This window comes from Rhinolophus sinicus, linkage group LG07 (assembly GCF_036562045.2).
Source record: "Rhinolophus sinicus isolate RSC01 linkage group LG07, ASM3656204v1, whole genome shotgun sequence".
Taxonomy (NCBI): domain Eukaryota; kingdom Metazoa; phylum Chordata; class Mammalia; order Chiroptera; family Rhinolophidae; genus Rhinolophus; species Rhinolophus sinicus.
In genome coordinates, this window is record NC_133757.1 from 79,300,287 (window position 1) to 79,324,882 (window position 24,596).

Consider the following 24,596-nt stretch of genomic DNA (forward strand, 5'->3'; position numbering starts at 1 on the left):
TTGGCCGACCTTCCCTGTGCTCTTCTTGGGAGGCGGCCCAGGCCTGCTTCCAGCACCATTTGAGGACAGGGCTGGGCAGGCACTCGTTCCCCACGCTGTCATTGGTTCCTGCTGGCCGCCCAGAGTGGTGGAATGGGGGCTGAGGAGGCAGATCCGGAGGACAGGCCCAGAGCCAGCCACTGGCCCACTACTTTCTTGGCCAGGAGTCAGTGGCGTCGCAAGGACCAGTAACTAGCTGGACTCTTATCCTGCCAGGTAGCACTATTTTGATTACTCCTATTTTGCAGGTAAAGAAACTGAGGACTGGAGCTGTCCCTACAGCTCCGAGTTGAAATTCACTAATTCACAAATGTGGGTTGAGAGCTTGCCCTTCCTCCTCCTCCCCTTTCCTTCTCCCTAAACTACTCCTCCCCCTTCTTCTTGCCCTGATTTCCCCCTCTTCTCCGGCTTCCTCCCTCTCTCCTCCTCTATCCTCCTCCCCCTCTGCTTGTTTCTTCCTCCCCTCCCCCTTTCCTGCACGTCCCCTTTTGTTCCCCCTCCCCTACTTCCTTCCCTTCCTCCACCCACTCCTCCTTCCCGTTCTGCTCCCTCTATACCTCCTCCTCCCATCCCCACTTCACCTCTCCTCTGTCTTCTCTCCTCTCTCTCTGTCCCCAACCCCTTACCCTCCAGCTTTCCCTCCTCCTTTTCTCCCCCTTTTTTGCCTCTTCTTCTTCCCCTTATCTCACTAAGTACACTGAAAGTCCGGACTGAATAGTAAACTTGACTATCTCTTACAGCTCTGCCCACAGCTCCTGGAGATACTCTTAGCAGTCCCCAGTCCGCAATCTTGAAATCCAAAAGGCTCTGGAAACCCAACTTTTACTTAAGGTGGTGTCACAACTAGAGTGAAGGGACCACTTCCCCTGTGCTGACCCAGGCTGTTTCCATTGATCAATTATCGTTTTTTATGCCTCTTTACCCCTTTACATAAGGGCTACCCCTCTCCCCCAGGGACGTCATGCAACACATGGCAGTTTTTGCCCTCAGTTACTTCCTAAGATACGAAAAATTTCTAATGCCAAAACACATGACCTTAAAAATCAAACAGCTATTTTACCAGCAAAAATAGGTTTATTCGAGAACAGCAAAGAATTGAAATTTGGGACAAGCAAGCTATTGCAAAAGCCATAGGCAAGTCCCACAAAGGAAGGGAACGTTATTTTATGGAGAAAAAAGAAGAAAGTGGGAAGGGTTGTTTTGAGAGAAAGTCCAATGAAGAAAAGTGAGAGTTCAGGGAGATAACCGTTTCTCACTGGCTGGGTTACTAGGGTAGTCGATTTCTTGTAAGAGACGCAATGTACATCTTTTCCTGTTGGCGTCTGTAATTGACATCGAGTGGTACTGTGTGAGAGCGCCCCCCTATGGCCCTCTCACTCCATTTTAGTGAGGTTTCCCTTTACTCATTTTCACACACAACTGTCCCCAGGGATTCTGGATGAACAATTAAGGAATAAACCTATCCCCACCTCACTGAAGGAGAAACTGAGGCCTATAGAGGGAGACAGAACTCAGGCTGCAAGGCTAAACCAGGCTCTGCCCCTCTTTAGCTTGGTGGCCTTGGGCAGGTCACCTCTCTCCTCTACCTTGCCTGCTTTCTGGGTGATAACTCCCGCCTCCCAGGGCACTGTGCATCAAATATTTATTGATCACCCACTGCACAAAGACTGAAGACAAGGGGCTTCTCATCTGAAGAAAAAAGGGGTCAGATACACAGTAGGTGTTGGGGCACAGCCTGAGGGACGTCTCCCTTCCTGGGGTGACTCCAGGACCACAGCAAAGGGAGTTCTTCAAACTTTCCAGGAGAGAAATGAAGCATACATTGAAATAAAATACCAAAATATCGTAGCATGGGGATTTCATATGGAAGTGAGCGATTTCTCTACCACAGTCAAGTGCCCACCACAATAGGGATATGAGCTTCCTGGGGCTGCCATAACAAAGGACCACAAACTGGTTGTCTTAAAACAACGGGAATGTCTTCTCTCACAATTCTGGAGGCCGGAAGTCCAAAATCAAGGTGTCAACAACTGCACTCCCTCTGGAAGCTCTAGGAGAGAATCCTTCCTGCCTCTTTCAGCTTCTGCAGGCTCCAGGTGAGCTTGGCTTGTAGCCACATCACCCCAATCTCTGCCCCTGTCTTCACATGGCCTTCTCCTTGCATGTCTGTGTCTTCTCTTCTCTTGTCTCTTATAAGGACACTTGTCATTGAATTTAGTACCTATCTAGATAATCCGGGATGATCTCATCTTGAGATCCTTAATTTAATTACATCTTCAAAGACCCCTTTTCCAAATAAAGTCAAGTCACAGGTCCTGCGGGTTAGGATATGGTCATATCTCTTTGGGGGCCACCATTCAACCCACTACAGCTGGATAAAGGGTTAGAGCAGGTGACTATCCCCTGGGGACACTTGATAATTTTTGAAGACATTTTTAATTATCACAACTGGGGAAGGGGAGAGTAAGTTACTAGCATCTAGTGCATTGAGGCCAGGGGTGCTGCTAAACAATGTACAAGACAGCCCCCACACAAAGAATGATCTGACCCCAAATGGCAAGGGCACTGCAGTTTGAAAATGCTGGGGTAGATGGCAGCCTAAGTCAAATTGGAGTTGGCTGACAGCCCGACATATCATTCACACTGGTTGATTTGGCTACATGAGTCAGCTTCTCCCACGCTCTGTGCTTCACCTGTAAAATAGGGTAAAATCGCATGGACCTTGTAGAACTGTTCTGAGGACACAAGCCTGGCACCCCAGCACCTCATCAGCATCGTAGAAGAGGTCTCCACTGTTGGGATGATTTTGCTCTCAGTGACCTCTTGAATTATTCAACAGGTTGGACTTCCCAGAGTACTGCTAAAGTGAGGAAAATCTGTCCAGGGAATTGTTTCTAAATGGAGTGAAACAGGGATACTTTTGGAATGGAGCCTTGGCAGTGTGCATTAAACTCTTTGTAATGAGGATTTTGCTGTTTTCTTTTTATCATTTAAAGCCAATACCAAGTTCCTTTCAGAGTCTCCCACATTTTCCTAGGTCCTGAAAAATCCTCTAGACCAGGTGTTCTGGTTAGCTACTGCTGTGTAACAAATTACCCCAAACTTAGTGGCTTCATACAATAGCAATCAACTATTTCTCAGGATCCCATGGGTTACCTGGACGGTCAGTTTCTCTGCTGGTCTCACCCAACTCAGTCACTCTGTGACATTCTGCAGGTGGCTGGGCTGGAGGACGACATGTGTGGCAGGTGATGCTGGATGTTCTCCATGTGGCCTCTCATCCAATAGATTAGGAGTCTGCAAATTGCAGCTCAGGCAAAATCTGGCTCACCATGAGCTAAGAATGGTTTTTACATTTTTGAATGGTTGTACAAAGTCAAAAGACTAATATTTCATGACACATGAAAATTCTATGAAGTTCAAATTTCAGCATCCATAAATAGCATTTTATTGGAACCCAGACATATAAATTCATTTACATATTGTCTAGAGCTGCTTTGCACGACAGTGGCAGAATTTAAAGTTGCAATAGAGACCACACGGCATACAAAGCCCAAAATATTTACTACACGGCCCTTTACAGAAAAGGCTTGCCAACCCCTGGGCTACATTGGCTTCCTTACTTGGGGCAGGCCCATCTTGAGGCAATATTACAAATAAGTGGCAGTGGGAGGCCAGATAAGACTTGTCCTGTAAACTCACACCCTCTGCCAAATTCTGTTAGTCAAAGCAAATCACAAAGTAGCCTGGATTTAAAGAGAGGGAAACTAGTTTCCATTTCTTGATGGAAGGGTTGCAAAATACTGTAGCCCTGATTTTCAACCTGTACACCACCACGGGATCTTAAGGTGGGCTGCCCCGACAGAATTCAAGGGGGAAAAAATCAACTTTATTTTCATTAACTTCTCACTGGAATTTAGCATGTCCTCTCACATCCTGCCAAAGCAGGCATCTGCCAGCCCTGTGAATTTGTCATCCGTGGAAACTGAAGATACTTTCGTATCACATCCTGGTCACGGCAGACACCTCAAAACACTACTTACGCACATCTCAACTCGGAAATTGCAGTAATTAGTAGAGCTCTCGTGAATCAGGGTTACTTAATGTGTTCACAAAGAAGTGTATATTTTTACATCACATAATAATATATTTTGAAACTCGTATGTCAGTCTGACGGATTTCTTTTGCAATCCTGTGCATTTGCTGCTGTCCCCTAAGAGGCTCATGGGCTGCTGCCCCCTGTAGGCGAGCACCTGAAGAATTAGGTCAGAAGCAGGTGGTGGTTTAAGCAGATTAGTGAGGTACTAAACTGGCCTCTTTAAGATTCCTAATCCTGGGACAGCAGCCAGCCATCAGGCCCAAGGCCACACAAGGTCCCTCCACCCTGTCCCCAGCCCCAGCCAGGGTGCCATGTCCTCCCTGTTCTCCGGCCACATCCTGATCCGAAACAACAGTGACCAGGATGAGCTGGACACAGAGGTGGAGCTCAGCCACAGGTTGGACAACCGGCTTGTGCTGCTGTTCTTCGGCGCCGGGTCATGCCCACAGTGCCAGGCCTTCGCACCTGTCCTCAGGGACTTCTTTGTGCGGCTCACAGATGAGTTTTATGTGCTTCGGGCAGCCCAGCTGGCTCTGGTGTACGTGTCCCAGGACCCCACAGAGGAGCAGCAGGACCTATTCCTCAGAGACATGCCCAAGAAGTGGCTCTTCCTGCCCTTTGAGGATGACCTGAGGAGGTGAGGTGGGAGGGGAGGTCAGGGAGCGCTTCCTGGAGGAGGGGCTGTTTCTGCTGAGAGAGAAGTATTAGTTTGTTGATACATTTGCTCCATCTGGAGTTGATGAGCAGCCCCTGTGTGCCAATCCGTGTACGGAGAACAGGGGGATACACAGGAGGGTGCACATGCCCATATCCATCTAGTCTCTGGGGAGCTTACAAGGTAGTAGGGGGACAAGAGTGAAACACTCATATATAATAGCAAAGTACAGTAGTGTTTCAGAGGACAAAGGGAGGATGCCATAGGAGACCTGGCTGAGATTGGGGGTCAAGGGGTGCTCACCGAAGAAGTAGCTTTAAAGAGAGACCCCTAAGGACAGGGAGAAGGGGAGAGTAAAGCATGAGGAAAGGGGAGGGTATCCAGGCAGAGGGCACAGCATAAAGGCTTGGAGGCTGTCAGAGAAACAACCAGTTCAGGGAACTGCAAGTAATTTCAGGTGTGAGCAGTCTGCAGGCACCATGTGTAGCAGTGCCCCAAATGCCACCTTAACGAGTGTGGATGCAATCCTCAGAGTAGCTGGGAGCCATGGAAGGTGCTGGAGCAGAGAGAGGTGGTTGAATTCAAACTTTACAATGAGCAGCGGTGTTTTAGTTTGTGGCCATTTTAGAACTTTCCCCTTTTCTGCAGCAAGACTTTCATTCTTTTTAAACCCTAATACTTGATTATGAAAATTTTCAAAGATACCAAAACGTTGCAAGAAGTACATAAGAAAACCCACAGCCATTGTTAACATTTTGCCATATTTGCTTTCAGATTTAACTGGATGTCCTGTATTTCTATTTGCTAAGTCAGGCGACCTACTCCTGTGGTGTTTTGCAAGTACCATGTGTTCTTTGTGTGGAGGCCTGGAAAAGGGCCACCCAAGAACCTAGTGGGCGGAAATTAAGAACTGTGGGCGATGGGCCCAGTCTAGCAGCCCCCTTTACTGCATGATGACTGTGTGTGCTTCTGGCCTTAGATAGGGAATTTGGTTCGGGGTTTCCTGGGGCTGTGGATGGTTTCTCACTGGATTTCCCCTCATACTGAGAACAAAATCCAAACTCTTAACCATGACCCTGGAGAGCCCACGTGATCCAGGCTGCATTCCAATCTCCCTCCCACCTCAGGGCCTTTGCATGGGCTGTCCCTTCTGCCTGGGACACCCCTCCCCCAATGTCCCCCCTCCTCCTTTTGCAGCTCTCAGCTCAAAGGTCACCTCCTTGGAGAGGCCCTCCCTGTCCACAAGTCCCTCACCCAGATGAATATTTCTTTATGGCATTTAACAGCATTCATTCATTCATCCCATATACATGTCCTGAGTACCTCCTCTGTGCCCTGCATTGTTTCAGGCACTGGGGACACCAGTGAATGGAGACAGAAATCCATGCCCTAGAGAAGCTACATTCCACTGTGGGAGAAAAATAATAAACAGGAGAAATAAATTATACAATGTGGTGGATGCTAAGAGGTGCTTGCACAGCGGAGGGAAAAGGAGGTGTTTGGATTTGAGGCTGGGTCTTAACCGGCATAAGTCTAGGGAGACGCTCCAGGCAGAGGGCACGGCCAATGCAGAGGCCCTGAGGTGGGAGCAAATCTAGGGTGTTGGAGGCACAGCGCAGAGGCAAATGTGGCCCAGCCTGTCCTTGTCCCCGGGCGTCCCCAGCGCCCGGCCCAGGCAGTGCACACAGAAGGCACTCAGTAAGTACTAAGAGAAGGGATATGGGGCTCCCCGGCTTGGGATCACTGACCCTTCCTTCTCGCAGGGACCTAGGACGCCGGTTCTCCGTGCAGCGCCTGCCGGCGGTGGTGGTACTCAAGCCGGGCGGCGACGTGCTCACTCGCGACGCGACCGATGAGATACAGCGCCTGGGCCCCACGTGCTTCGCCAACTGGCTGGAGGCGGCCGAGGTGCTAGACCGCAGCTTCCTGCAGCCGGAGGACCTGGACGACCCCGCACCGCGCAGCCTCACTGAACCGCTGCGCCGCCGCAAGTACCGCGTGGACCCGGCGGCGCCAGGGACACGCGGCTCGCGGGAAGGGGGCGGCCCCGGGGCGGGGTGGGGAGGCTGTTCTGACCCCGGGGGTGGGGATTCTGGGATGACACACCCGAGGAGGAGGAGGAGGGTGAGAGGGGCCGTTTTGACCCCTGGTTTTCCCCTCATACTGAGAACAAAATCAAACTCTTGACAGTGACACTGGAGGGCCGGCGTGATCAGACGGGAGAGAACCGACGGACCGGGGCGGATCTATGATGTGCCCTCCCCACCCCGCTGGTGGGCGGGTCGGGGGCAGCTTTGAGTCCCCCCAAGGTGGAAAGCAGGCGGGAGAATGGAAGTCTGTGTTGAACTCCACCTGGGTTGGAGGGAACGGTGCAGGGCAAGGGAAGGGGACCATTCTGAGTTTCGGCCAGGAGGGGGCGTGCCCAGCACTAGGCCAGAGCAGGGGGCGGGGGACTGTTCTGAGTTCCCCGGAAGCAGGGTAAGGCGGAGGGTAGCGAATAGGGAGAATCTTCTTGAGGTCCACGCCCCAGGAGGCGATGGGGCTGTGATGAGATCCCGGGGAAAAGCAGGGCGGGACCTGGGGTAGTGTGGGACCCTACGGCGGTACGGGTGGCGGAGGTCTCCCTATAAGACAAACCCACAGCAGGAAGCGGGCCCAGGGCTTGTTCCGGTCCTCCAGCGGCGTGTAGCCTTCCGGCAGGAGGCCCCAGAAATATTTTTAAGACCTGGGAAAGGTGGAATGGTTAATGGTTCCAAAATGGGAAAATGCAAATAAAATCGAATAACCTGTCTGAGAACTCTCAGCCCATCGTACGTTAAATGAGTTGCCCACATATTTCACATGCAAAATTATAACAATCCTTTAACAACAGATTTATAGTTTATATGGGATGCATTTCAATATTTGGTGCCATGCCATGTATGCTGGGTCCGGGGCGGCCAGTCCGGAACCATTTCCCAGATGTGTGACAGTTCTCTCCTACCAGTCACCTCCCCTCTCTAAGCCTCCTTTCTTTCTTCTGGAAAATGACTCTAAGGCCAAGTCCTACCTAGCAGGTCAGCCAAGAAGTCAGAGCTGTCATTCTCTCCTAGCCATGAACCTCTTCGCTTTGCCTCTTGGGTTGCCTGGCTGCCAAACCTTGAAGCGTGTCCTAGGGGGCGGAGCCAAATATGTAAATAATATAAGCCCCACCCCTGTGCTCAATCTCCAGGAAAGATGAGGCTATGCTCCTGGGGCCTGGGAAGCCTGGGGACTGGACAAGTGCCTCATTTCATGCTTACCCCTCACCCCCACTCTCAAGGTGAGGACATTGAGGATCATGTCAGTGATGCCATCTGTTTCAGGTTCCAGCCACAGTGTTCCTTTTGTGGACTTCAGTAGGCCCACCTGTGCATTGGACCTTGTGTGATAACGGCTCTTAAATTCAGTGTGCTTAATACTAGGTCACAGGCTCACCGACAACTTTTAGAACAAAGTCTTAAAACATCCTTTCTGAGCAAACCACAGGACATGCTACCCATCAATATCTTTACTATTGTTCTTGCCAGCACACAGTGGCCAGCCCTCTGCACCTGGGTAGTGAGGCAGGAAGTCCACTCCCTATCGAGTCAGACTGTGCCATGTGGGCAAATCGTTGGCCCTCTTCGGGTCGCATTTTCCCCAGTAAACAGGAGTCATAACCCCCCATCCCCACCCCTATCTGTGCGGGCTATAGTGAGGAAGGGACAATTTGGCACCTGGCCAAGGCAGATGAACTCACCTTCAGAGTGTTGCCCACAGAGTGCTACCCACTTGCAGGGTTAACTTTTCAACTTGAAGCCAGACACCCCCAAACTAGAAAGTCACTCACACCCCAAGGGAAGGGCCAAGTCTTAGTATATGTGACCCCCCACCCAAGTCCCCAGCAAACAATGATGAAATCTAACACAGCGCTGTAATGACCTTTGGCCATTGTATGGACTTGTCCCTTTACTTGCCCGGTTTAGCATGTGTTTCCACCTCCCTACCAGGCCATGAGCCCCATCCAGAAGGGCAAGCTGGGCCTGCCTTAGTCACCACTGCATCCCCAAAACCTGGAAACGGATACAGGAAGGGCTCCCGGTCAATGCATTTCAAATAAATAAAGGCAACTGTCTTACATCTGTGTAGCTCCAACACATGGAACAGAGCAGGGAATTTGTTCCAAATGAGTCGCTGAGCCCCAGATACCCCAATTTGGGACTTTTCCTACCTGTAAAATATGGAAAATTCATTCTAACTTTGGTGCTGAAGAAAAAGGCTGGGTGTGTTGTGTCAAAGCATGTTGAATAAATGAATGAATGAAGGAATGAAGGAATGAACTGATTTTCCTTACAGACGAGGAAGCCCAGAGAGATTAAAGGACTTGCACAAAGCTACACAGCAAAGGAGGAGGCTACTTGGAGCTGGAGGTTCACCCCCCCACACTGTCTCCCCAGAGTCATTTTATTTATGAAGCACTGGCTGAGGGTTCAGCATTTTCAAACTCTTTTCAGAAGATCTAAAACATTTGTAACCTATAAAAAAAGACCCCAAAATCAGAAAAGAGACCTGGAAATTCAAAACTAGTGTGTTTGTGAAGTTGTTTAGAGCAGTGGATTGGAGCCAGGCTGCTGGGTTCAAATACCACCCTGCCTGTGCTAAGCTGTGTGAGTTAGTGAGTCAGCCTACCTCTCTGTGCCTCAGCCCAGGTGATGACTATGCTGTCTTTCAGGCCTGAGTGCATTAAGACAGGGCCCTGATTGTAGGAGGCCATGTGTGTCGACTCATTCACTCTTATTCTGGATCTATCACGAATGTGCTACCTGTGAAACCATTTTCAGGTTTGATATTTAACACTTTGCAAGAATTCCAGAGCAGGAGTACAAGGCAATTTATTCATTCATTCATGGATGCAGCAAGCATTTATTGAGGGTCTACTGTGTGCTGGGTGAAGTCCTGGACTCTAAGGGGACATGTTGGTGGACACTTAGACAGACATCCTGTTGTCTTGGAGCAGCCCCCAGCAGGGGGCCTCTGACAGCAGGGAAATTGCACATGTTTCAATGAGGGAGATGCAAAGTGCTTCCAGTAAACAAAACAAACAACTGGATTCAAAAATAAGCAAAGGACGTGAAAAGACATCTCTCCAAAGAAGATACACAAACGGCCAACAAGTCCATGCAAAGACGCGCACCATCAGAAGCCATTAGGGAAATGCAAATCAAAACTGCAGTGAGATACCACCTCACATCCAGTAGGATGGCTAAAATAAAAATACAAAATAACAAGTCTTGGTGGGGAAATGAAGAAATTGGAACCCTCCTGCACTGCTGGTGGGAATGTAAAATAGTGCAGCCACTGTGGAAAACAGTCTGGCGGTTTTTCAGTAAGTTAAATATAGAAAGACTATATGACCCAGCAATTCCCCTCTGGTATATACCCAAAATAAATGAAAACAGGGACTCAAAAACAATCACAGTTCACACATGTTCATAGCAACACTAGTCACAATCAACAAAGGGTGGAAACAACCCAATGTCCATCAAAGGATGAATAGGTAAACACAATGTGGTCCATCCATACAAGAATAGAATATTACACAGCCATAAAAAAGGAATGAAGCACCGAGAGACACACACACACTACAACTTGGATAAACCTGGGAAACTCTATGCTGAGTGAAGGAAGCCAGACAAAAGGCCACATTGTGTATCATTTCATTTATATGAAATGTCCAGCACAGGCAAATGCATTGAGACAGAAAATAGATTAGTGTGTGTGGGGGGGAGTGGAGTGGGGGAAACGGGGAGAAGAATGGGGAGTGGTTGCTAATGAGGATGAGATCTCCTTTGGGGTGATGAAAATATTCTGGAAATAAATAGAGGTGATGGTTGCACAACATTGTGAATGCACTAAATGCCACTGATTTGCTCACTTTAAAATGGTGAATTTTATTCCATGTAAATTTGATCTCTATTTTGTGCCGCGGAGGAGGCAACATTTCTGCAAAGCCTTAAAGGTGAACGGATGGAAATCACAAACAATGGCAAGGTCCGCAGGTAAAGACCGAATATCAAAGTGAATTAAAATTGTGTTCAAGTTTCTTTTTTAAAAACAACAATAAAACAGGTGCTTAGGGTAACGGTGTGTGTCCGGTACTTTTATGAGCTTAGAGACCTGTCGGGCTCCGAGGATGGGACCACCGCTCCCTTTATCCTGGTGGGTCCGCCCCGCCCCTTCTTGGCCCCGCCCCGCCAGCACCTGGAGACCGGGAGGGGGCGCCCGCAGGGTCCCTGGAGGGAGAAGAAGAGACTTTGTCCTGAGTTTTCACGGAGCTTCCTCGTCCCCACTGCGACCGGCATCCCGAGGCTCCCGCAGCCTTCCAACTTTCAGACACCCCTGCGACTCCGCCTCCCTCGGGACCCCCCAACTCCCCTGACCCCCGAAAATCTCTGACTGCTCGACTGTCCCCAAGGCTGCAGGACCCTCGCCATGGCCCGCTCTTACAGCAGCCGGGTGCTGGCCGCGATGATCCTGCTGGGCGTCCCGGCGGCGGTATTGGCGGCTCTGGGCGCGCAGCTGCTGTTTCAGCTGCAGGCGGGCCGCGCGGAGCTGCGGGGGCCGCGCACCGACGGGCTAGGTCCGGAGCTGGGCGCGGGTCCCGGGCTGCCCGAGGACGCGGCCGGGGCGCTGCTGCCGCTGGCCGCAGCGCTGGCCGCTCTCGCACTGGTGCTGGGCCTCACCTGCCTGCTGCTCGCCGCGCTCTGCGGCCACCTGGGCGCCGAGCTGGCCAGGGGGCCTGGCCCCGGCAGGTAGGAGGACTGGACCCTCCGCCCGGCTGGGTACTGGCCAAGCCTGGGCGAACCGCTGCCCCGATCTGGGCCTCAGGTTGGGGGAGAGGTTTTTTCCCTTCTTCCCTCCATTCATCCCTCCCTCCCCCCATCCCTTTATCATCTCTCCCTGCTTCCATCCATCCATCTTTCCTTCCTTTCCTCCCCTCTTTGATTTTCCATCCCAGCCTCTCTTCCTCCATTCTATATTAGTTTAAAAATTACAGAAGGTACAACCATTGCTGTGACCCATTTTACAGATGTGGCAACTGAGACTCAGAGAGGGCCTTGGCCAGCTAGCTCTAGTGTTGAAAGCCCCTGTCATTTATGGAACATTAAGCTCTAAGTGCAGGGAGACCAGGGAGGAGGCCACTTCCGTTGTACTGGTGGGAGGTGAGTGATGATGGAAGAGCCTAAATTTCCTGATCTCTTGGGACTGGAGAAGGGAAAGTGCCCACCAGGGAAGTATGTCGCACGGTGCGAGGCCCAAAACTAGGTCCGCAGTCAGTGTCATCTCTTGGGAATCTGTTTCTGTCATCATTGGTGGCAAGTTAACCAGTTTCCTCATCTCCCAAATAAGCTTATGGCCTGTAAAATAATGGAAGTCAGGTGTCTAGCAAGTGTCCGTACATAATAGCTACTTCGTGAGTGTTGGGTGTTTGAATGGACTGATGTATACAGATGGGTTATGGGGAAGGGGAATGGATGGTGGTTGGATGGATGGACAGATGAATGTTTGGTTGGTTTGATGGATACTGAATAGGAGGTGGAGGATGGATACATGGATGGGTGGGTAATGAATGGATGGATTAATGAGTGGATGGATTCATATAGCATGGTTAAATGGATAGGTGGCTGTATGATTGAATAATTGATGGGGATGAATGGATGGATGGTAAATGGTGGTAGACATTTTCCTGGAAAGATGGATAGGTGGGTAGGTGGATGGATGGAGAGGTGGATGGGTGGATGGATGGATGGATGGATGGATGGATGGATGGATGGATGGATAGATCGTTGGGTCCTCACATAGATCTCATTTTCCCCAAAACTGGGTCATTCTGTCCCTCTCTTTCCTGGCCTTCCCCCACCAGCTCCACCTCTTGAGCCCTTTTCCTTCCTGCCCCCTCCCTCCCAGGTCTGACTGGTTTCTGTACGACTGCCGCCTCCTCAGACATGTGGCCCTCGGCCTCTTCTGCTGCGGGGTCTCCGTCTACTTAGCAGGTGTGTGCTCGGGGATAGGATGTGGGGTCTAGGGCCCTGGGTTGGAGTGACCAAGGGTAATGGCCCCATAAATGGGGTCAGCTCTGGAGCCACCCTGCCTGTGTTCAACTCTTGGCTCTGACACTTTCTCACTCTGAGGCCTTGGGAAAATTCTCTCTGTGCCTCAGTTTCCTCATTGGTATAATGGGATGCTAACTGTTCATTGCCTCATAGAATCGCTGAGAGGATTCTAAGTTAATCCCTGTGACATCTGGCCCCCGTGACACTTCTGATTCATCAGTTTTCTACTGAAACTTTTGGTTTGAACAAAAGTTTCTATGTCCTTGGTGGTTTCTGGAGATAGTGTTTCAGAGGTTAGCGTTAGCAAAAACTGGTTTTAGTTATAAACATCAGAACTTTCAACTCCAGAATGGCTTAAGGAGGGGAAAATGTGATTTATACACTAGAAGTATAATTTTAAATCCCAAAACATGAAGCAGAGTAAAAATAATTAATTAGCTGGGTGCCAGAGGACCCATCACCCTGTCTTTCCTTTCCTGACTTGTAATCACTTTTCTTAGATCAACTTTCATCCACACCTGCGGGTAAAGGCATCAAATCTTCAGATTTCTTTAAAGAGACTCTTGACATCTTATGTTTTGTTGTAATCTTGAAAATTTTGTTGATGGTCTGCATACTCCATGCTGAGTCCCACACTAATTCCTGGCAGCCCAAGAAACAATCTGTTTTACTGGAAGAAAAATTATTCAACTGAATGAAAAATAGGGATTTGCTATCACATTTTTTTATTAGTCCCACAGTAGAGAAGTAGAAGTTTAGAAGATATATTTAAAATATTTACTTATGAGATGTGAGCCTACAGCTCACTGTGGGAATTTGTATATGAAGTGCAGGGCACTCTGCATAACTTTTGTTGTTGAGCTTAATAAAATGCTCCAGATGTGGGGTTGTTTTTTTTTAAAAAAGAGAGTGGATGGGGTGACTTGTGTATCAGAAAAGATCAGGGGTGTTTGGCTTCAGGTGTGGCTGGATCCAGGTGCTCAAATGAGGTCATCAGAAATGCCTCTTGCTTCGCCTCTTCACCTGCTGTCCCCTGAGGAGGATGACTGAGGAGCACTTTCCACACAATACCTACAACCTCCAGCCTTTTCATGAGCTGACAAAACTGTTGGCAACTTGGAGAATAAAATATCCTCATTCTAAAATATGAGAAAAGGGCAAAGAAAGTAACTATTTCAGCCTCATTAAGTGTTAAATTAAGAATTCGTTCAGCTCTCATTTAGATTCTTTTTGAGGTTAGGTGACCTCACTAGGCAAGAATTCCCCAGCATGTCCAGCCAATCCTCCATTCGTTGCTAACCAGAGCCAGAAAAATAATTATAAAGACCTTTTCAAAAATGTTTAGAGCAAAAAAAGTCCTTGGCCTCACTTTAATATGTCAGACATGATACAGTGTGGCATTTTCCAAAGCAAGAGGGCAGAGCCAGAGAAAGCATAAAAACAGCCCACAAAGAGCCAAGAAGTCAGCTCTGGACTTCTCAGCTACCGCCAGTTCCCCAGGGAATCTGATTGGCTGAGCTTGGGTCATGTGATAGCCCTGCAACAATCACTACAACCAGGGGAAGCAATGCTAATTGGCCAAGCCTAGTACCATACACATCACTAATGCCTCAGGGGTGGGTCAGAGCTCCTAGATCAGTAGCCAGGGTTGGGGTAGGGACTGGACTGGCAGTTCTCAGTGGGGGCTGATTCTGTGCCCCAGGAGATATTTGGCAATATCTGGAGACATTTTTAGTTGTAACAACGGCAGGGGGAAGGTGCTACTGGTATCTAGTAGGTAGACACTGCTAAATGTCCTACAATGCATAGGACAGTCCCCACAGTAAAGACTGGTGCCAACTGGATGCTGGACAGGGTGACAGAGAATAAGAACAGGTTCTCAAGGTCCAGTTACCAACCATCTTGTTCGGATCAGCAAAATGAGGCCAGAATAGAGCTGTGATTCACTCAAGGCCGATCAGAGGGATTCAGAAAGCCTGAGATCTGGGTTGTTTTCATTGTGGTAAAGTACACATAATAACATAATAGAAAAGGTACCCGTTTATGGTAAAATTGACATCATGGTGTCGTTGTGGGCTATGAGAGGATTGGATTAGTTAATCCATGTGCCTACCGTGTTATATGGTTTTGAATAACTGCCCCCTGTTTGGGGACCTCTCCCAGGGCTTGGGGAGCAAATATTTGCTGACTGAATAAATGAGAAACATTTCCTTCCTCAGCACTGTCCATCTACGCTCTGCTGCTCTTCGAGATCGAGACAGGAGCAGCAGCTGCCTCCATCCTTGGCTTGGGTGCCCTGGCCCTGGTGGCTGTGCTGACCCACACTCTGCTCCGGGCTGCCCGGGCCACCCGCCGTGGCCTCCATGAGCTGTCCCCACCGCACTTTGAAGATGACCCCGTCCGCCCCGCTGAAGTCTCCAAGGCCAGCCCTGAGGCTCAGCCCCAACAGGGTACCCACCACCGAACTCCCTACTCATTTTGCCCAGAACCTGGGGACCCCCTCAGACCCACAGGCACTGCCACAGCATCTGCAGCCATGGGGGGAGGCTGGGAGAGCAGCCTGCCTGCATCCCGAATGCACAGGTCGCTATCAGCCAGTGGGGGGCACTGGGAAGGGGTCACCCACGAGATGCGCAGCATGCTGAGCCACAAGCCAGGGGGTTCGGGAAAGGACTCCACGCTGGTATGAACCCAGGGATCGGGGATAGAGAGCGGGTGTCAGGCAGCAGGAATAGGACTCTGTAGAGCTAGATCCAGGGTCAGCTACAGTAGCAGTACAACTCGATTTCTCTCTGAGTTCACAGCATCCTTGGCTTTTGTCCTCAAGTTTGTCACATGGCACAAGATGGCTGCCAGAGCTCCAGCCTTCACCTCCTCACTTGGAGGGAAAGGCAGAGGTCAGGGCTGGCCCAGCATCTCTTGGACTTCTTCCTGGGAGGCCTTGAAATCCTTCTGACCAGAACAGAGACATATGGCCACACCTTACTGCAGGGGGAGGCTGGGAAATGTAGCTGTGCAGAGGAATGAGGTCCTGTGATAGGCAGGAGGGGGTGGTGGGGCATAGGTGGTAGTTCTCTAAATGTCTCCATCCATTTTACAGATGAGGAAACCGAGGCCCAGAGAGGGGCAGTGACTCACCAGGGGTCCCCCGGCCAGTACTGAGCGTCAGAGCCAGGATTTGAACCTGGGTCCTGTAACCCCCATGCTGCTGACAGTGCAAGTCCCTGCGACTCCTTCCAGGCTGTGAGCGTTTGAGACGTGTGTGCAGAGCGTAGAGCGCCCCAGGGCACAGCAGCCCTGGAGGGCTGCACTGAGACTCCTGGCTGTGGGTCCATGGCTGAGGGCTTCACCACTCTTATGTCTCAGTTTCCTTGTCTATAAAATGGGGATGGAAGCGGTCCCTCTGCCTAGGGCTCCTGTGAGACCCTGTGTAAGCCATTTCAGGAACCTGTGCACAGTATGTCCTCAGTTCGTGTCAGGCTGGGCTGCTGTCAGTCGGTGCCTGATGGCAGGAAAAGGAGGGGTTGACGGCCAGTTTCTGGGGCTCACGGAACTGACAGGGCTTAGAGTGGATAGCTTGGTGCCCCAGGGAGCTCCGGAGGCCCTGTCCCCTCTCCCTTCCTGCAGAACTCACAAATAAACTTCAACCCTCACTATTTCTGTGTCACTTGAGCCACACCTGAACTTGCTGCATGGCCAAGCCCAAGCTTGGGGTGAAGGGTGGGGTAACAGGAATGGGAGGCAGGGGATATGCCCCTTGTAGACCCCAATCTGGCACCCATCTCCCACAAATCATGCATATAAATTTCACTGGGAGTGGGGATGGCCTGACCCCCCCACACACCTCTACCCCAAATGGACAGATGTCCCTGGAAGTCTTCCAGCCTGTCCCTTCCTGGGCCACATGGGGACTCCAGGGCCCAAGGAGCAAAGTAGTCTCAGCCACACAGTGGCTTGAAGACCCCCTGAGGCCCCAATGGGCAGAGAAATGACAGCAACCAGCAGGGTAGCTGGTTCCCAAGTTTGACCCCAGGTCGAGACCCAGCTGGGTGCCTCACCAGCCTTAACCATCTCCTTCCTCCCTGGCCCCCTGGGAAGCTACACAGACTTTCTCCTCGCCAGTGGAGTGGGGTCAAGAGATAATGTACATAAGCGTCCCACGGGGTGCCTGACGTGCGTGCCCAGTAAGCACGGGCTGTTGGCAAGCAAGATGAATATCAACGAAGATAAAAAAAGAATACATACATGTCACGTCTTTATCAAATGTCGGTGTTGCAGGCACAGACCAGGTGCTTTCCTGGCCTCAGTAAATCTTCAAGACAGCCCCACTCACAGATGGGGAAACTGAGGCCCAAGAAGTGAGACCACACAGCAGCGATGGCTGAAACCCCATCCCATAGGGATCCAGGATAGAGCAGGTGCCTGAAGAATACTGGAGACTCCCGTTTCTGAGAACTCCCTCGAATGGGGCGGGTTCCGGGGTCTCAGGGTGGGGGAGAGAGTAGAGCAAGGAGGAAACACCCCTGACTGGATGTTGGTGCAGAGGGCCTCACCTCTTGGACTGGTCAGGGGAGCTAGAAGGTGGACCCAGTGGCCTCATCCCCAGGAACAGGACTAGGGTGGGAGTATAAAATTTAAGGGGGCCTGAAAGTATCGAAGACAGGTGTTCAAACAAATCCTTCTACATGCATGTTCATAGAAGCACTAGTCACAATCCCCAAAAGGTAGAAACAGCCCAAATGTCAATCAGCTGATGAATGGATGAATAAAACAGTCCATCTACACAATGGAAGGCTACTCAGCCATAAAAAGGAACGAAGCACTGACACACGCTACAACCTGGATGAACCTTGAAACCATCACACCGAGTGAAAGAAGTCAGATACAAAAGGTCACATAGTGTTTGATTCCATTTATATGAAAAGTCCAGAAATGGCAAATCCATAGACACACAAAGCAGATTGGTGGTTGCCAGGGGCTGGGGGAGGGGGTAAGGGAGTGACTGCTAATGAGGACGGGGTCTCCTTTGGGGGTGACGGAAAAGTTCTGTAAATACAGGGAGGTTGAGTCACTGCTCAGGGTCACCAGCTAGTGAGCAGTGGAGCTGGGACAGCGTCTCTCCAGAAATGTCCCTCTTGGTACCCAGGTCTCTGTGATGCCTGGCTGTCAGCACCCAGGAGCAAAAGGAGGGAAAGATAAGACTTTGGCTCCCTCCTCTGTAGCCCAAGGTGATGTCAGCTCAGCCTGGGACTGTTAAGATTGAGGCGGCCCTGGCCACTTTGGGAGGCGGTGAGGGTCCAGGCCCTCACAGCAGGGCTCAGAGCTTTGGAATTTTGCAGGGTCATATAGTGACAGTCCAGTCAGACCCAAAGCCAGCACAGGTCCTGCAGGGGCCCCATCACACACAGACACCTTGGAAAGTGATCCAGCACTGGTTTGGGGGAGGCTGAGAAGGAAACCAAGGAGAACAAACGGGCTTTGCTTCCACACGGCATCGGATTCCTAGGCCGGCGCCAGAGCAGCCTGGGCTAGACCTGGCAGGAGCTGGCTGTGCCCAGAGGGGGAGATGTGGGAGATATCTTAGCACCCAAGGCCTAGTTTTCCCAAACTGAGTGTGTGGGGGAGGGGGTACCTTTTGCATGGTCTCCCCTCACCCACCTCTCCAGGACAGCTGTCTCCCCACTCAGACCCCAGAGCAGGAATTTGCCTCCCCCACAACCCCTCAGACCACAGAGCAGGGACCCCTTTTCCCTCAGACCCCTGTACAAGGCAGCCTCTCCCTCAGGAGGGGAAGTATTGATAGACACGAGGGCCCAGGAGGGTGCGCTGGCCCTTCCAAGTCCCATGAGACCCATTCTGGCCAATGAGTTGTAAGTGGAACTTGAACGACGCACTTCTAGGCTACGGCATTTAATTTATAGTGTGAGACCTTTCTGTCCCCACTGTCAGAGATTTCTGCACAACTACAACCAACAGTCTGCTGCTCCCCTGCCATGGGCACATAGTATGAACGAAAAATAAGCCTTAGCCTTTCTGAGTCACAGGGATCTGGGGACATTCCCGACAGTGGCAGAACCTGGGCCACCCCAATGCTACAGGGATGTGGGAGAGCAGGAGCCGGGGAAGCCGGTTTGCTCAGTGGTTAGAGCGCAGTGCTCATAACACCAAGGTCGCCGGTTCGATTCCCACATGGCAAATGAGCTGAGCCCCCCCCCAACTAGATTTAAAAAACTACTTGACATTGAGCTAATGGGTCCTGGAAAAACACTGTTCCCCAATAAAAAAAATTAAATAAAAAGGGGGGTGGGGAAAAACACACGTGGCAGAAAGAGCGTGAGCCTGGGGCAGTTAATTTCACAAAAAGTCGAGCTTCATTATTCAGATTCCTTATTTGTGAATTGTCCTACTAGCTAAAAATTATTTGTAACCCCCCTAAAAAAAATCAATACTCTGTGCATTGGAGGACATGCACAGAGCAGGAAATTTTTGAGTCGCAGGAAGTGCACGTTCCCAGCGGAGGTGGAAAGGTGATACTCTGCCGCTTGTTCCAGTTCCAAGACAGTAAGCAAGTTCTTGCCATCTATTTAGTGGCACAATTTTATGCTTTTCCTTGATATTTCTGTTTGAAGAAGGCCCCCAAGCGTAGTGCAGAAGTGCTGTCTGGTATCTCTAAGCTCAAGAAGGCTGTGATGTGCCTTTTGGAGAAAATACGTGTTAGATGGGCTTTGTTCAGGCCTGAGTTACAGTTGGCAGCGAGTTCAATGTTAGCAAATCAGCAGTATATGTAATAAACAAGGTGTCTTGAAACACACACAAAACAAGGTTATCTATTGATCACTTCACAAAAATATGACCAGAGACTTACAGGAAACTACCTGTTTTCCTGAAGAGTCCAGTCAGTATTCCTAATTCAATTTTCGCAGTTACTTTATAAAATTTAATTACTGTGAATAAGAGCTCCCCACTTGTATCCACAGCACAGTGGAGGAAAAGGGGTGCAGAGGAGGAGGAAAAGCTTGCTGATTAGGAGTGGGCTCTGGGTTCTACTCCCAGCTGTGACCTTAGCCGCTCCCTGCCTCAGTTTTCCTATCTGTAAAATGGTGACAAAGTAGGAGCTCCCCACTGGGCTGGGAGGATTAAGTGAGATACTGTGCGCCAGGTGTTGGGGACATGGTCCCATGATCAACGGTAGCTGTTACTGTTATTACTGTTATGCTCAAGGATAGAAGAGCAGGAAGGATCTTCTCTGTGACCTAGAGTCCTGGCTCAGGCCCTGGCTGAGCCTCAGTTCCCCATTCTGTGGAATGGGGGTGGCCACAACGCCACCTCCCCTCCAGGATTTCACCTGCTTGCTGGGTGCACAGCCAACCTGGCTGGTGCTCCGCGTGTGAGGTGAAGACCAGGAGCCACAGAGGACCCAGGGCCAGGATAAGGACTCCGGACAGCATGCGTGTTTATTGCCAGGAGGACGCCCATGTGGCCTCCAGGCCCTGCAGTTTTGACACAAATGACTCGAAGGCACTGGTTTCCATCCCACCCCCACCCCTGCCCTGCAGGGCCCTGGGCAGGAGATCTCATCGCCAAGCAGCCAGGTCACCCCCTCCTTCAGGGAGGCAACTCTGCATGGCTGAGGGTCCAGAACGCCCTGTGTCGCCAAGGTCCCCAACATGAGGTGGGGCAGGCAGCTGCCAGTCCAGGGAGTGTCGGGCAGGGGCCTCTTCCCTGGGGCAGGCAAGAGGCTATGACACGCTGGGGGGCAGGCGCGCAGCTGCTGTTTTCTCCACCACGAAGCCGTAGTTGTACTGCGGGGAGAGAGCTCAGAATGAGGGAGGGACCACGGGGGTGTCCAAGGAATGGGGGGACGTTTAGGGACTGAGAGATCTCCAGCCCTGAGAAGTAGGGGGCCCCAGCATTCCCTCCCCACCCCGTACCCACCTCCTCCTCAATGTCCGCGAGAGACTTGATGGTCAGATCAGCAAATGCAGAGAAGGCCTGGTGGGTAGGGTCAGGTCAGTTTGGGGCCCAGATCCCTACTTGGAACCCCCACTTCCTTACCTTCAAGGACAGCTCCCCCTCAATATTTGCCTGAACATCCCCTCCCTCTTCCTGCCACAGCCTCTAGCCACCAGAATCCAACTGCCCCTCCTGACTCCCCCATTCAGACTAAGACCCTCTAGCCCTTACCCCTTGGCTTCCAGCCTCCCCAAACCCAGGAATGTGGGCCTCTGTGCGGGGGGCGGGGTGCACAGATGACACCCACTGCATTCCAGTGCTAGAAAGGAGATGAGAAAGGGCAGACCCAGGCTCCCCAAGGTCTAGACTCACCAGGGGGCCACAGCTCTTGCCTTCGAATCGGGGGTGCAGCGTGAAGGGAACCCCATCCATGGCTGAGGAAAGCATGGAGAGTGGAGTAAGGAGCTGAGGGGAATGGGGCTTGGGGCCTCACTGCTGCCCACGTAACCCCAGAAGCCTACCACATAGGGTCCCTTCCCCTGCCCCGTCCTTACAGAATGAGCATGGAGCCAGTCGTGGTTCCAACCTTGGCCCTGCCCTTCCAGGCTATATAACCTTCAAGCAGTCTTGCCCCGCCCCTGTGCCTCAGTTTCCCACTCTGCACTCACCTGAGATGCCATAGAGGTTGGAGGCCTCGTATATGGAATCATTCCTCCGCAGGGTGGAGGCCCGTGAGCCCAGTCTGGACAGCGTCCGCTCTGGGAAGCCGCTCTTGCTGGTGGAGACCAGACAGCCCAGGTTAGGCCTGACCCCCCTTTGTTGCCCCCATCCCCGAGTCCAGGACTCACCTGGGCTGGCCAGGTGGGTCCAAGGAGAGGCCCTGCATATCCCGGCTGAGAGTTCGGGGCTTGGGCACTGGCCGAGGGGCCTTTGCCTTCTTGCACCAGATGGCAAAGCCACCCATGTCCCTAGAGGGGGAGGGAAAACAAAAAGGGGTTCTGGCGCAAGGTGCAGCCAGGGCTGAGAACAGGTGCCAGGAGAAGGAAAGAGGAATCCGGGCCTCTGGGTGACTCCTGCCTTTTGGGGAGTTTTCCTTTCAGCATCTCAGCCCACATCCTAAGCCACTGTGGGGTCCTATCGCCATACTGTGCACTTCAAACACACGAACTTATTTATTCCTTATGACGGCCCTATGAGACTCGTGTAACTGTCCCCCTTTTACCATGTGGAAACTGAGGCCCAGAGAGGTGACAGAAGGGATAGGAGGCTTCAGGGGAGTCCCTGAGGGTCAGAAGCGTACATATGGGAGTTGGAGGGCAAGGAAGGAGGCTAGAGGCTAGGGGGCAGCCCTACCCTATTCGCAGGTATCCAGGCACAGTCTTGGTCTTCCCACTCAGTCGGATGTCAAACACAGCTGTGTCCGCAGCCCCCAGGGGCACCAACTTCACACACATACGTTTCTTCTTGGACACAGAAGCCTCTGGGAGTGGGGGGCAGGGGAGTGAGAAGAAGGAAAAGCAGGGAAGGGACCCAAAGATGGCTCCAAGATGACCCTAGCCAGGGCACCGTTTAAGGCAGTCACCTGGATGGTGTTAGGGCAGTGATGAAATCATAAATGGTATAGACATTCCATTCACAGAGCCATTGGAGCTGGCTCATCTTTGGTGACATGGAAGAGCATTCATGGGTGACCATGAGAACCACAGCTAGAGGGGGTAATTGTGGAATCAGACAGAATTGGGTGCTTATGAGCCAAATCCCACCCAACATCTGTTTTTGTAGGGCTCGTGAGCTAAGAATGGTTTTACATTTTTAAAGGATTGTGAAGAAAAGAATATGCAACAGACACCACCTGGTCTACAAAGCCTTAAATATTTACTACCTGGCCCTTTACAGAAAAAGTTTGTTAACTCCAGTATCAATAGATCTACCCTGAAAATCAAATATAAATAACAAGACACGGTGGGAGGCAGAGAGAGCCAGGTTTAGAGAGCCAGGTTTAGAGATTAAAGAGCGGTCAGGGCTGGGAGGGCAGCGCCAGGGCTGCGTAGGACAGAAGAGGGGTCGGGAGAATGAAGTATTAGCTAACGAGAAGAGTGGGGAAAGGGTGCTCCAGGCAGAGGACTCGGAGTGTGCAAAAGCCTGGAAATGAAAGAGAACTGCTCGTGGTTCAGCTTGGCTACGCGGTAAGGAGAAGATGTAGCAGTGACAGCAATAAAATAGGTCGCAATTGTTATTCTAGGGCAGAGACTGTGCCAACTGCACATTTTCACGCAGGGCAGGGTCCGTCACCCCGCCCTAGAACAGGGCACCGAGTCCTCAGCCAATCCTGTCATCACCCAGAGCATTGAGGGGGCGGCCAAGGTTCAGAAATCGCGCGCCTGTTGTCCCTCCACCCACCCCCCAAATTCTCCACACAGGGACGCGGACGCGCCCCCCACCCGCGAGCCTCACTGGAGTCCAGGGGGTCGCAGACCGGGGAGAAGCCCGGCGGGAGGGGGCTCTTGTCCACCAGGACCTGGATATCGGCTACCACGTTCTCCTGCGGATTCTGGATTGGGAAGAATAGAGCGAGAGTCACTCAGCAGCCGGGACCGCGCACCTGGCGTAGGGCCCAGCTAAATGACGGGGAGAGTGGGCGGACCCCGGGGATCCCGGAGGTGGACGCGCCTTACCTCCAAGCTGCCCAAGGTACTCAGGCACAGGAAATAGCCAGATTTCTGGGCGAAGCTCTTGCCGAAGCTGGCTGGCGCCCCCTCCACGGTGCAAGAGATCTACGGGGGGAAGCGAGTCAGCGCCAGGATCCTGCCCTGCCGCAGCTGCCCCAGCCGTTCAATCCCCACTTCCCAACGCTGCTCACCGCACTGAATCCCCGCGGCGGAGGTGCCGAGGCCGACGACCACGCCAGGCCAGCCAACGGCGCCGCGTCGTGCCCTGGATCCATCCTCCTAGTCAAGTGCCGAAGGCGGTGGACCGCCTCGGACTTCTGAGCCAATGTCCCACTGCCGAGTTGGGACAGGAGTCTGAACTACAATTCCCAGACGGCCCTGCGAAGGCGGGGCTCATAATGCGCCATTTGCGCTTGCCCGGGAAGCCACTGGCCAATCTTGTGGGGACACGGAGCCACGCCCCTCATGCGTCGCCCTGGTGCGCCTGTGAGCAGAGACGTTTGCGGAAAACTCTCTTTCTTCTCACGTCCAGCAACTTCCGCCGGAAATGTCTCTGTTCAGCGCCGGGCGTCTCGCTCTCGGTTCAAACCAGAGCTATGTTCCCCAGAATGCTGGGCTTTATAGGCGTCTCCTGTAGAGACACGTTCTAGGTTTCCCGAAAATTTAAGGGAGAAATATGAAAACCCTACAATTCTAGTTCTGGGAAGTCATATCAAAAGAGACTTTCCTGTGTCACACAGCGATTAGTTTAAATAACAAAATTGCCGACCACCATAAGCCATGAAATCTTCGTGTAACTTGTGTAAGGGTGAAATTCAGGGAATCAATAACGTAGTTAGACTTAACTAGTTTGCAGTTTGACTCATCGCATAGCTCTCTATCTAGCCACTTGTAATTAGACTTAGTTTGTTTGCAGTTTGATCTCTCCTGATACCTGTTTTCTCTTTGTTTCTCCCCTCACTGATTAACTATTTGTTCCCATTCTCAAGGCTACCTATACCTTGTTAATTAACAACGACCTAACCTGGAAAAGAGCAATTTCTTAATCCTCAGGCGCCCAGACACTG

General features: G+C 51.4%; 3 protein-coding genes and 1 long non-coding RNA gene across 5 annotated transcripts; 3 read left to right on the top strand and 1 right to left on the bottom strand.

Moving 5' to 3' along the window:
* The first annotated feature begins 13 nt into the window (after positions 1–13).
* LOC109449952 (uncharacterized) lies at positions 14–3,006 on the top strand. Its single transcript, XR_012498061.1, has 3 exons — positions 14–255; positions 1,931–2,135; positions 2,879–3,006. It is a non-coding gene; the product is annotated as an uncharacterized LOC109449952 (long non-coding RNA).
* Positions 3,007–4,449: 1,443 nt separating this feature from the next.
* Positions 4,450–7,590, top strand: NXNL1 (nucleoredoxin like 1). The gene is made up of 2 exons (XM_019736720.2): positions 4,450–4,775; positions 6,557–7,590. Exons 1-2 carry the CDS (start codon positions 4,450–4,452, stop codon positions 6,978–6,980), a joined length of 750 nt encoding a protein of 249 aa, XP_019592279.2. The 3' UTR covers positions 6,981–7,590.
* A 3,491-nt stretch (positions 7,591–11,081) lies between these two features.
* On the top strand, positions 11,082–16,560 carry TMEM221 (transmembrane protein 221). 2 transcript variants are annotated; one of them, XM_019736746.2, is made up of 4 exons: positions 11,082–11,605; positions 12,762–12,847; positions 15,127–15,357; positions 16,008–16,560. In XM_019736746.2, exons 1-4 carry the CDS (start codon positions 11,286–11,288, stop codon positions 16,067–16,069), a joined length of 699 nt encoding a protein of 232 aa, XP_019592305.2. In that variant the 5' UTR covers positions 11,082–11,285; the 3' UTR covers positions 16,070–16,560. The 2 variants fall into 2 exon arrangements, with proteins under 2 accessions (XP_019592305.2, XP_019592304.2); XM_019736745.2 differs by having other exon boundaries at positions 15,127–16,560.
* Positions 16,561–20,343: 3,783 nt separating this feature from the next.
* Positions 20,344–23,888, bottom strand: MVB12A (multivesicular body subunit 12A). Its single transcript, XM_019737075.2, has 9 exons — positions 23,721–23,888; positions 23,536–23,634; positions 23,315–23,411; positions 22,214–22,340; positions 21,709–21,828; positions 21,529–21,635; positions 21,233–21,294; positions 20,843–20,899; positions 20,344–20,709 (listed from the first exon to the last, which is right to left on the bottom strand). The coding sequence occupies exons 1-9, from the start codon at positions 23,802–23,804 to the stop codon at positions 20,647–20,649; spliced, it is 816 nt and encodes a 271-aa protein (XP_019592634.1). The 5' UTR covers positions 23,805–23,888; the 3' UTR covers positions 20,344–20,646.
* Between the last annotated feature and the right edge of the window lie 708 nt (positions 23,889–24,596).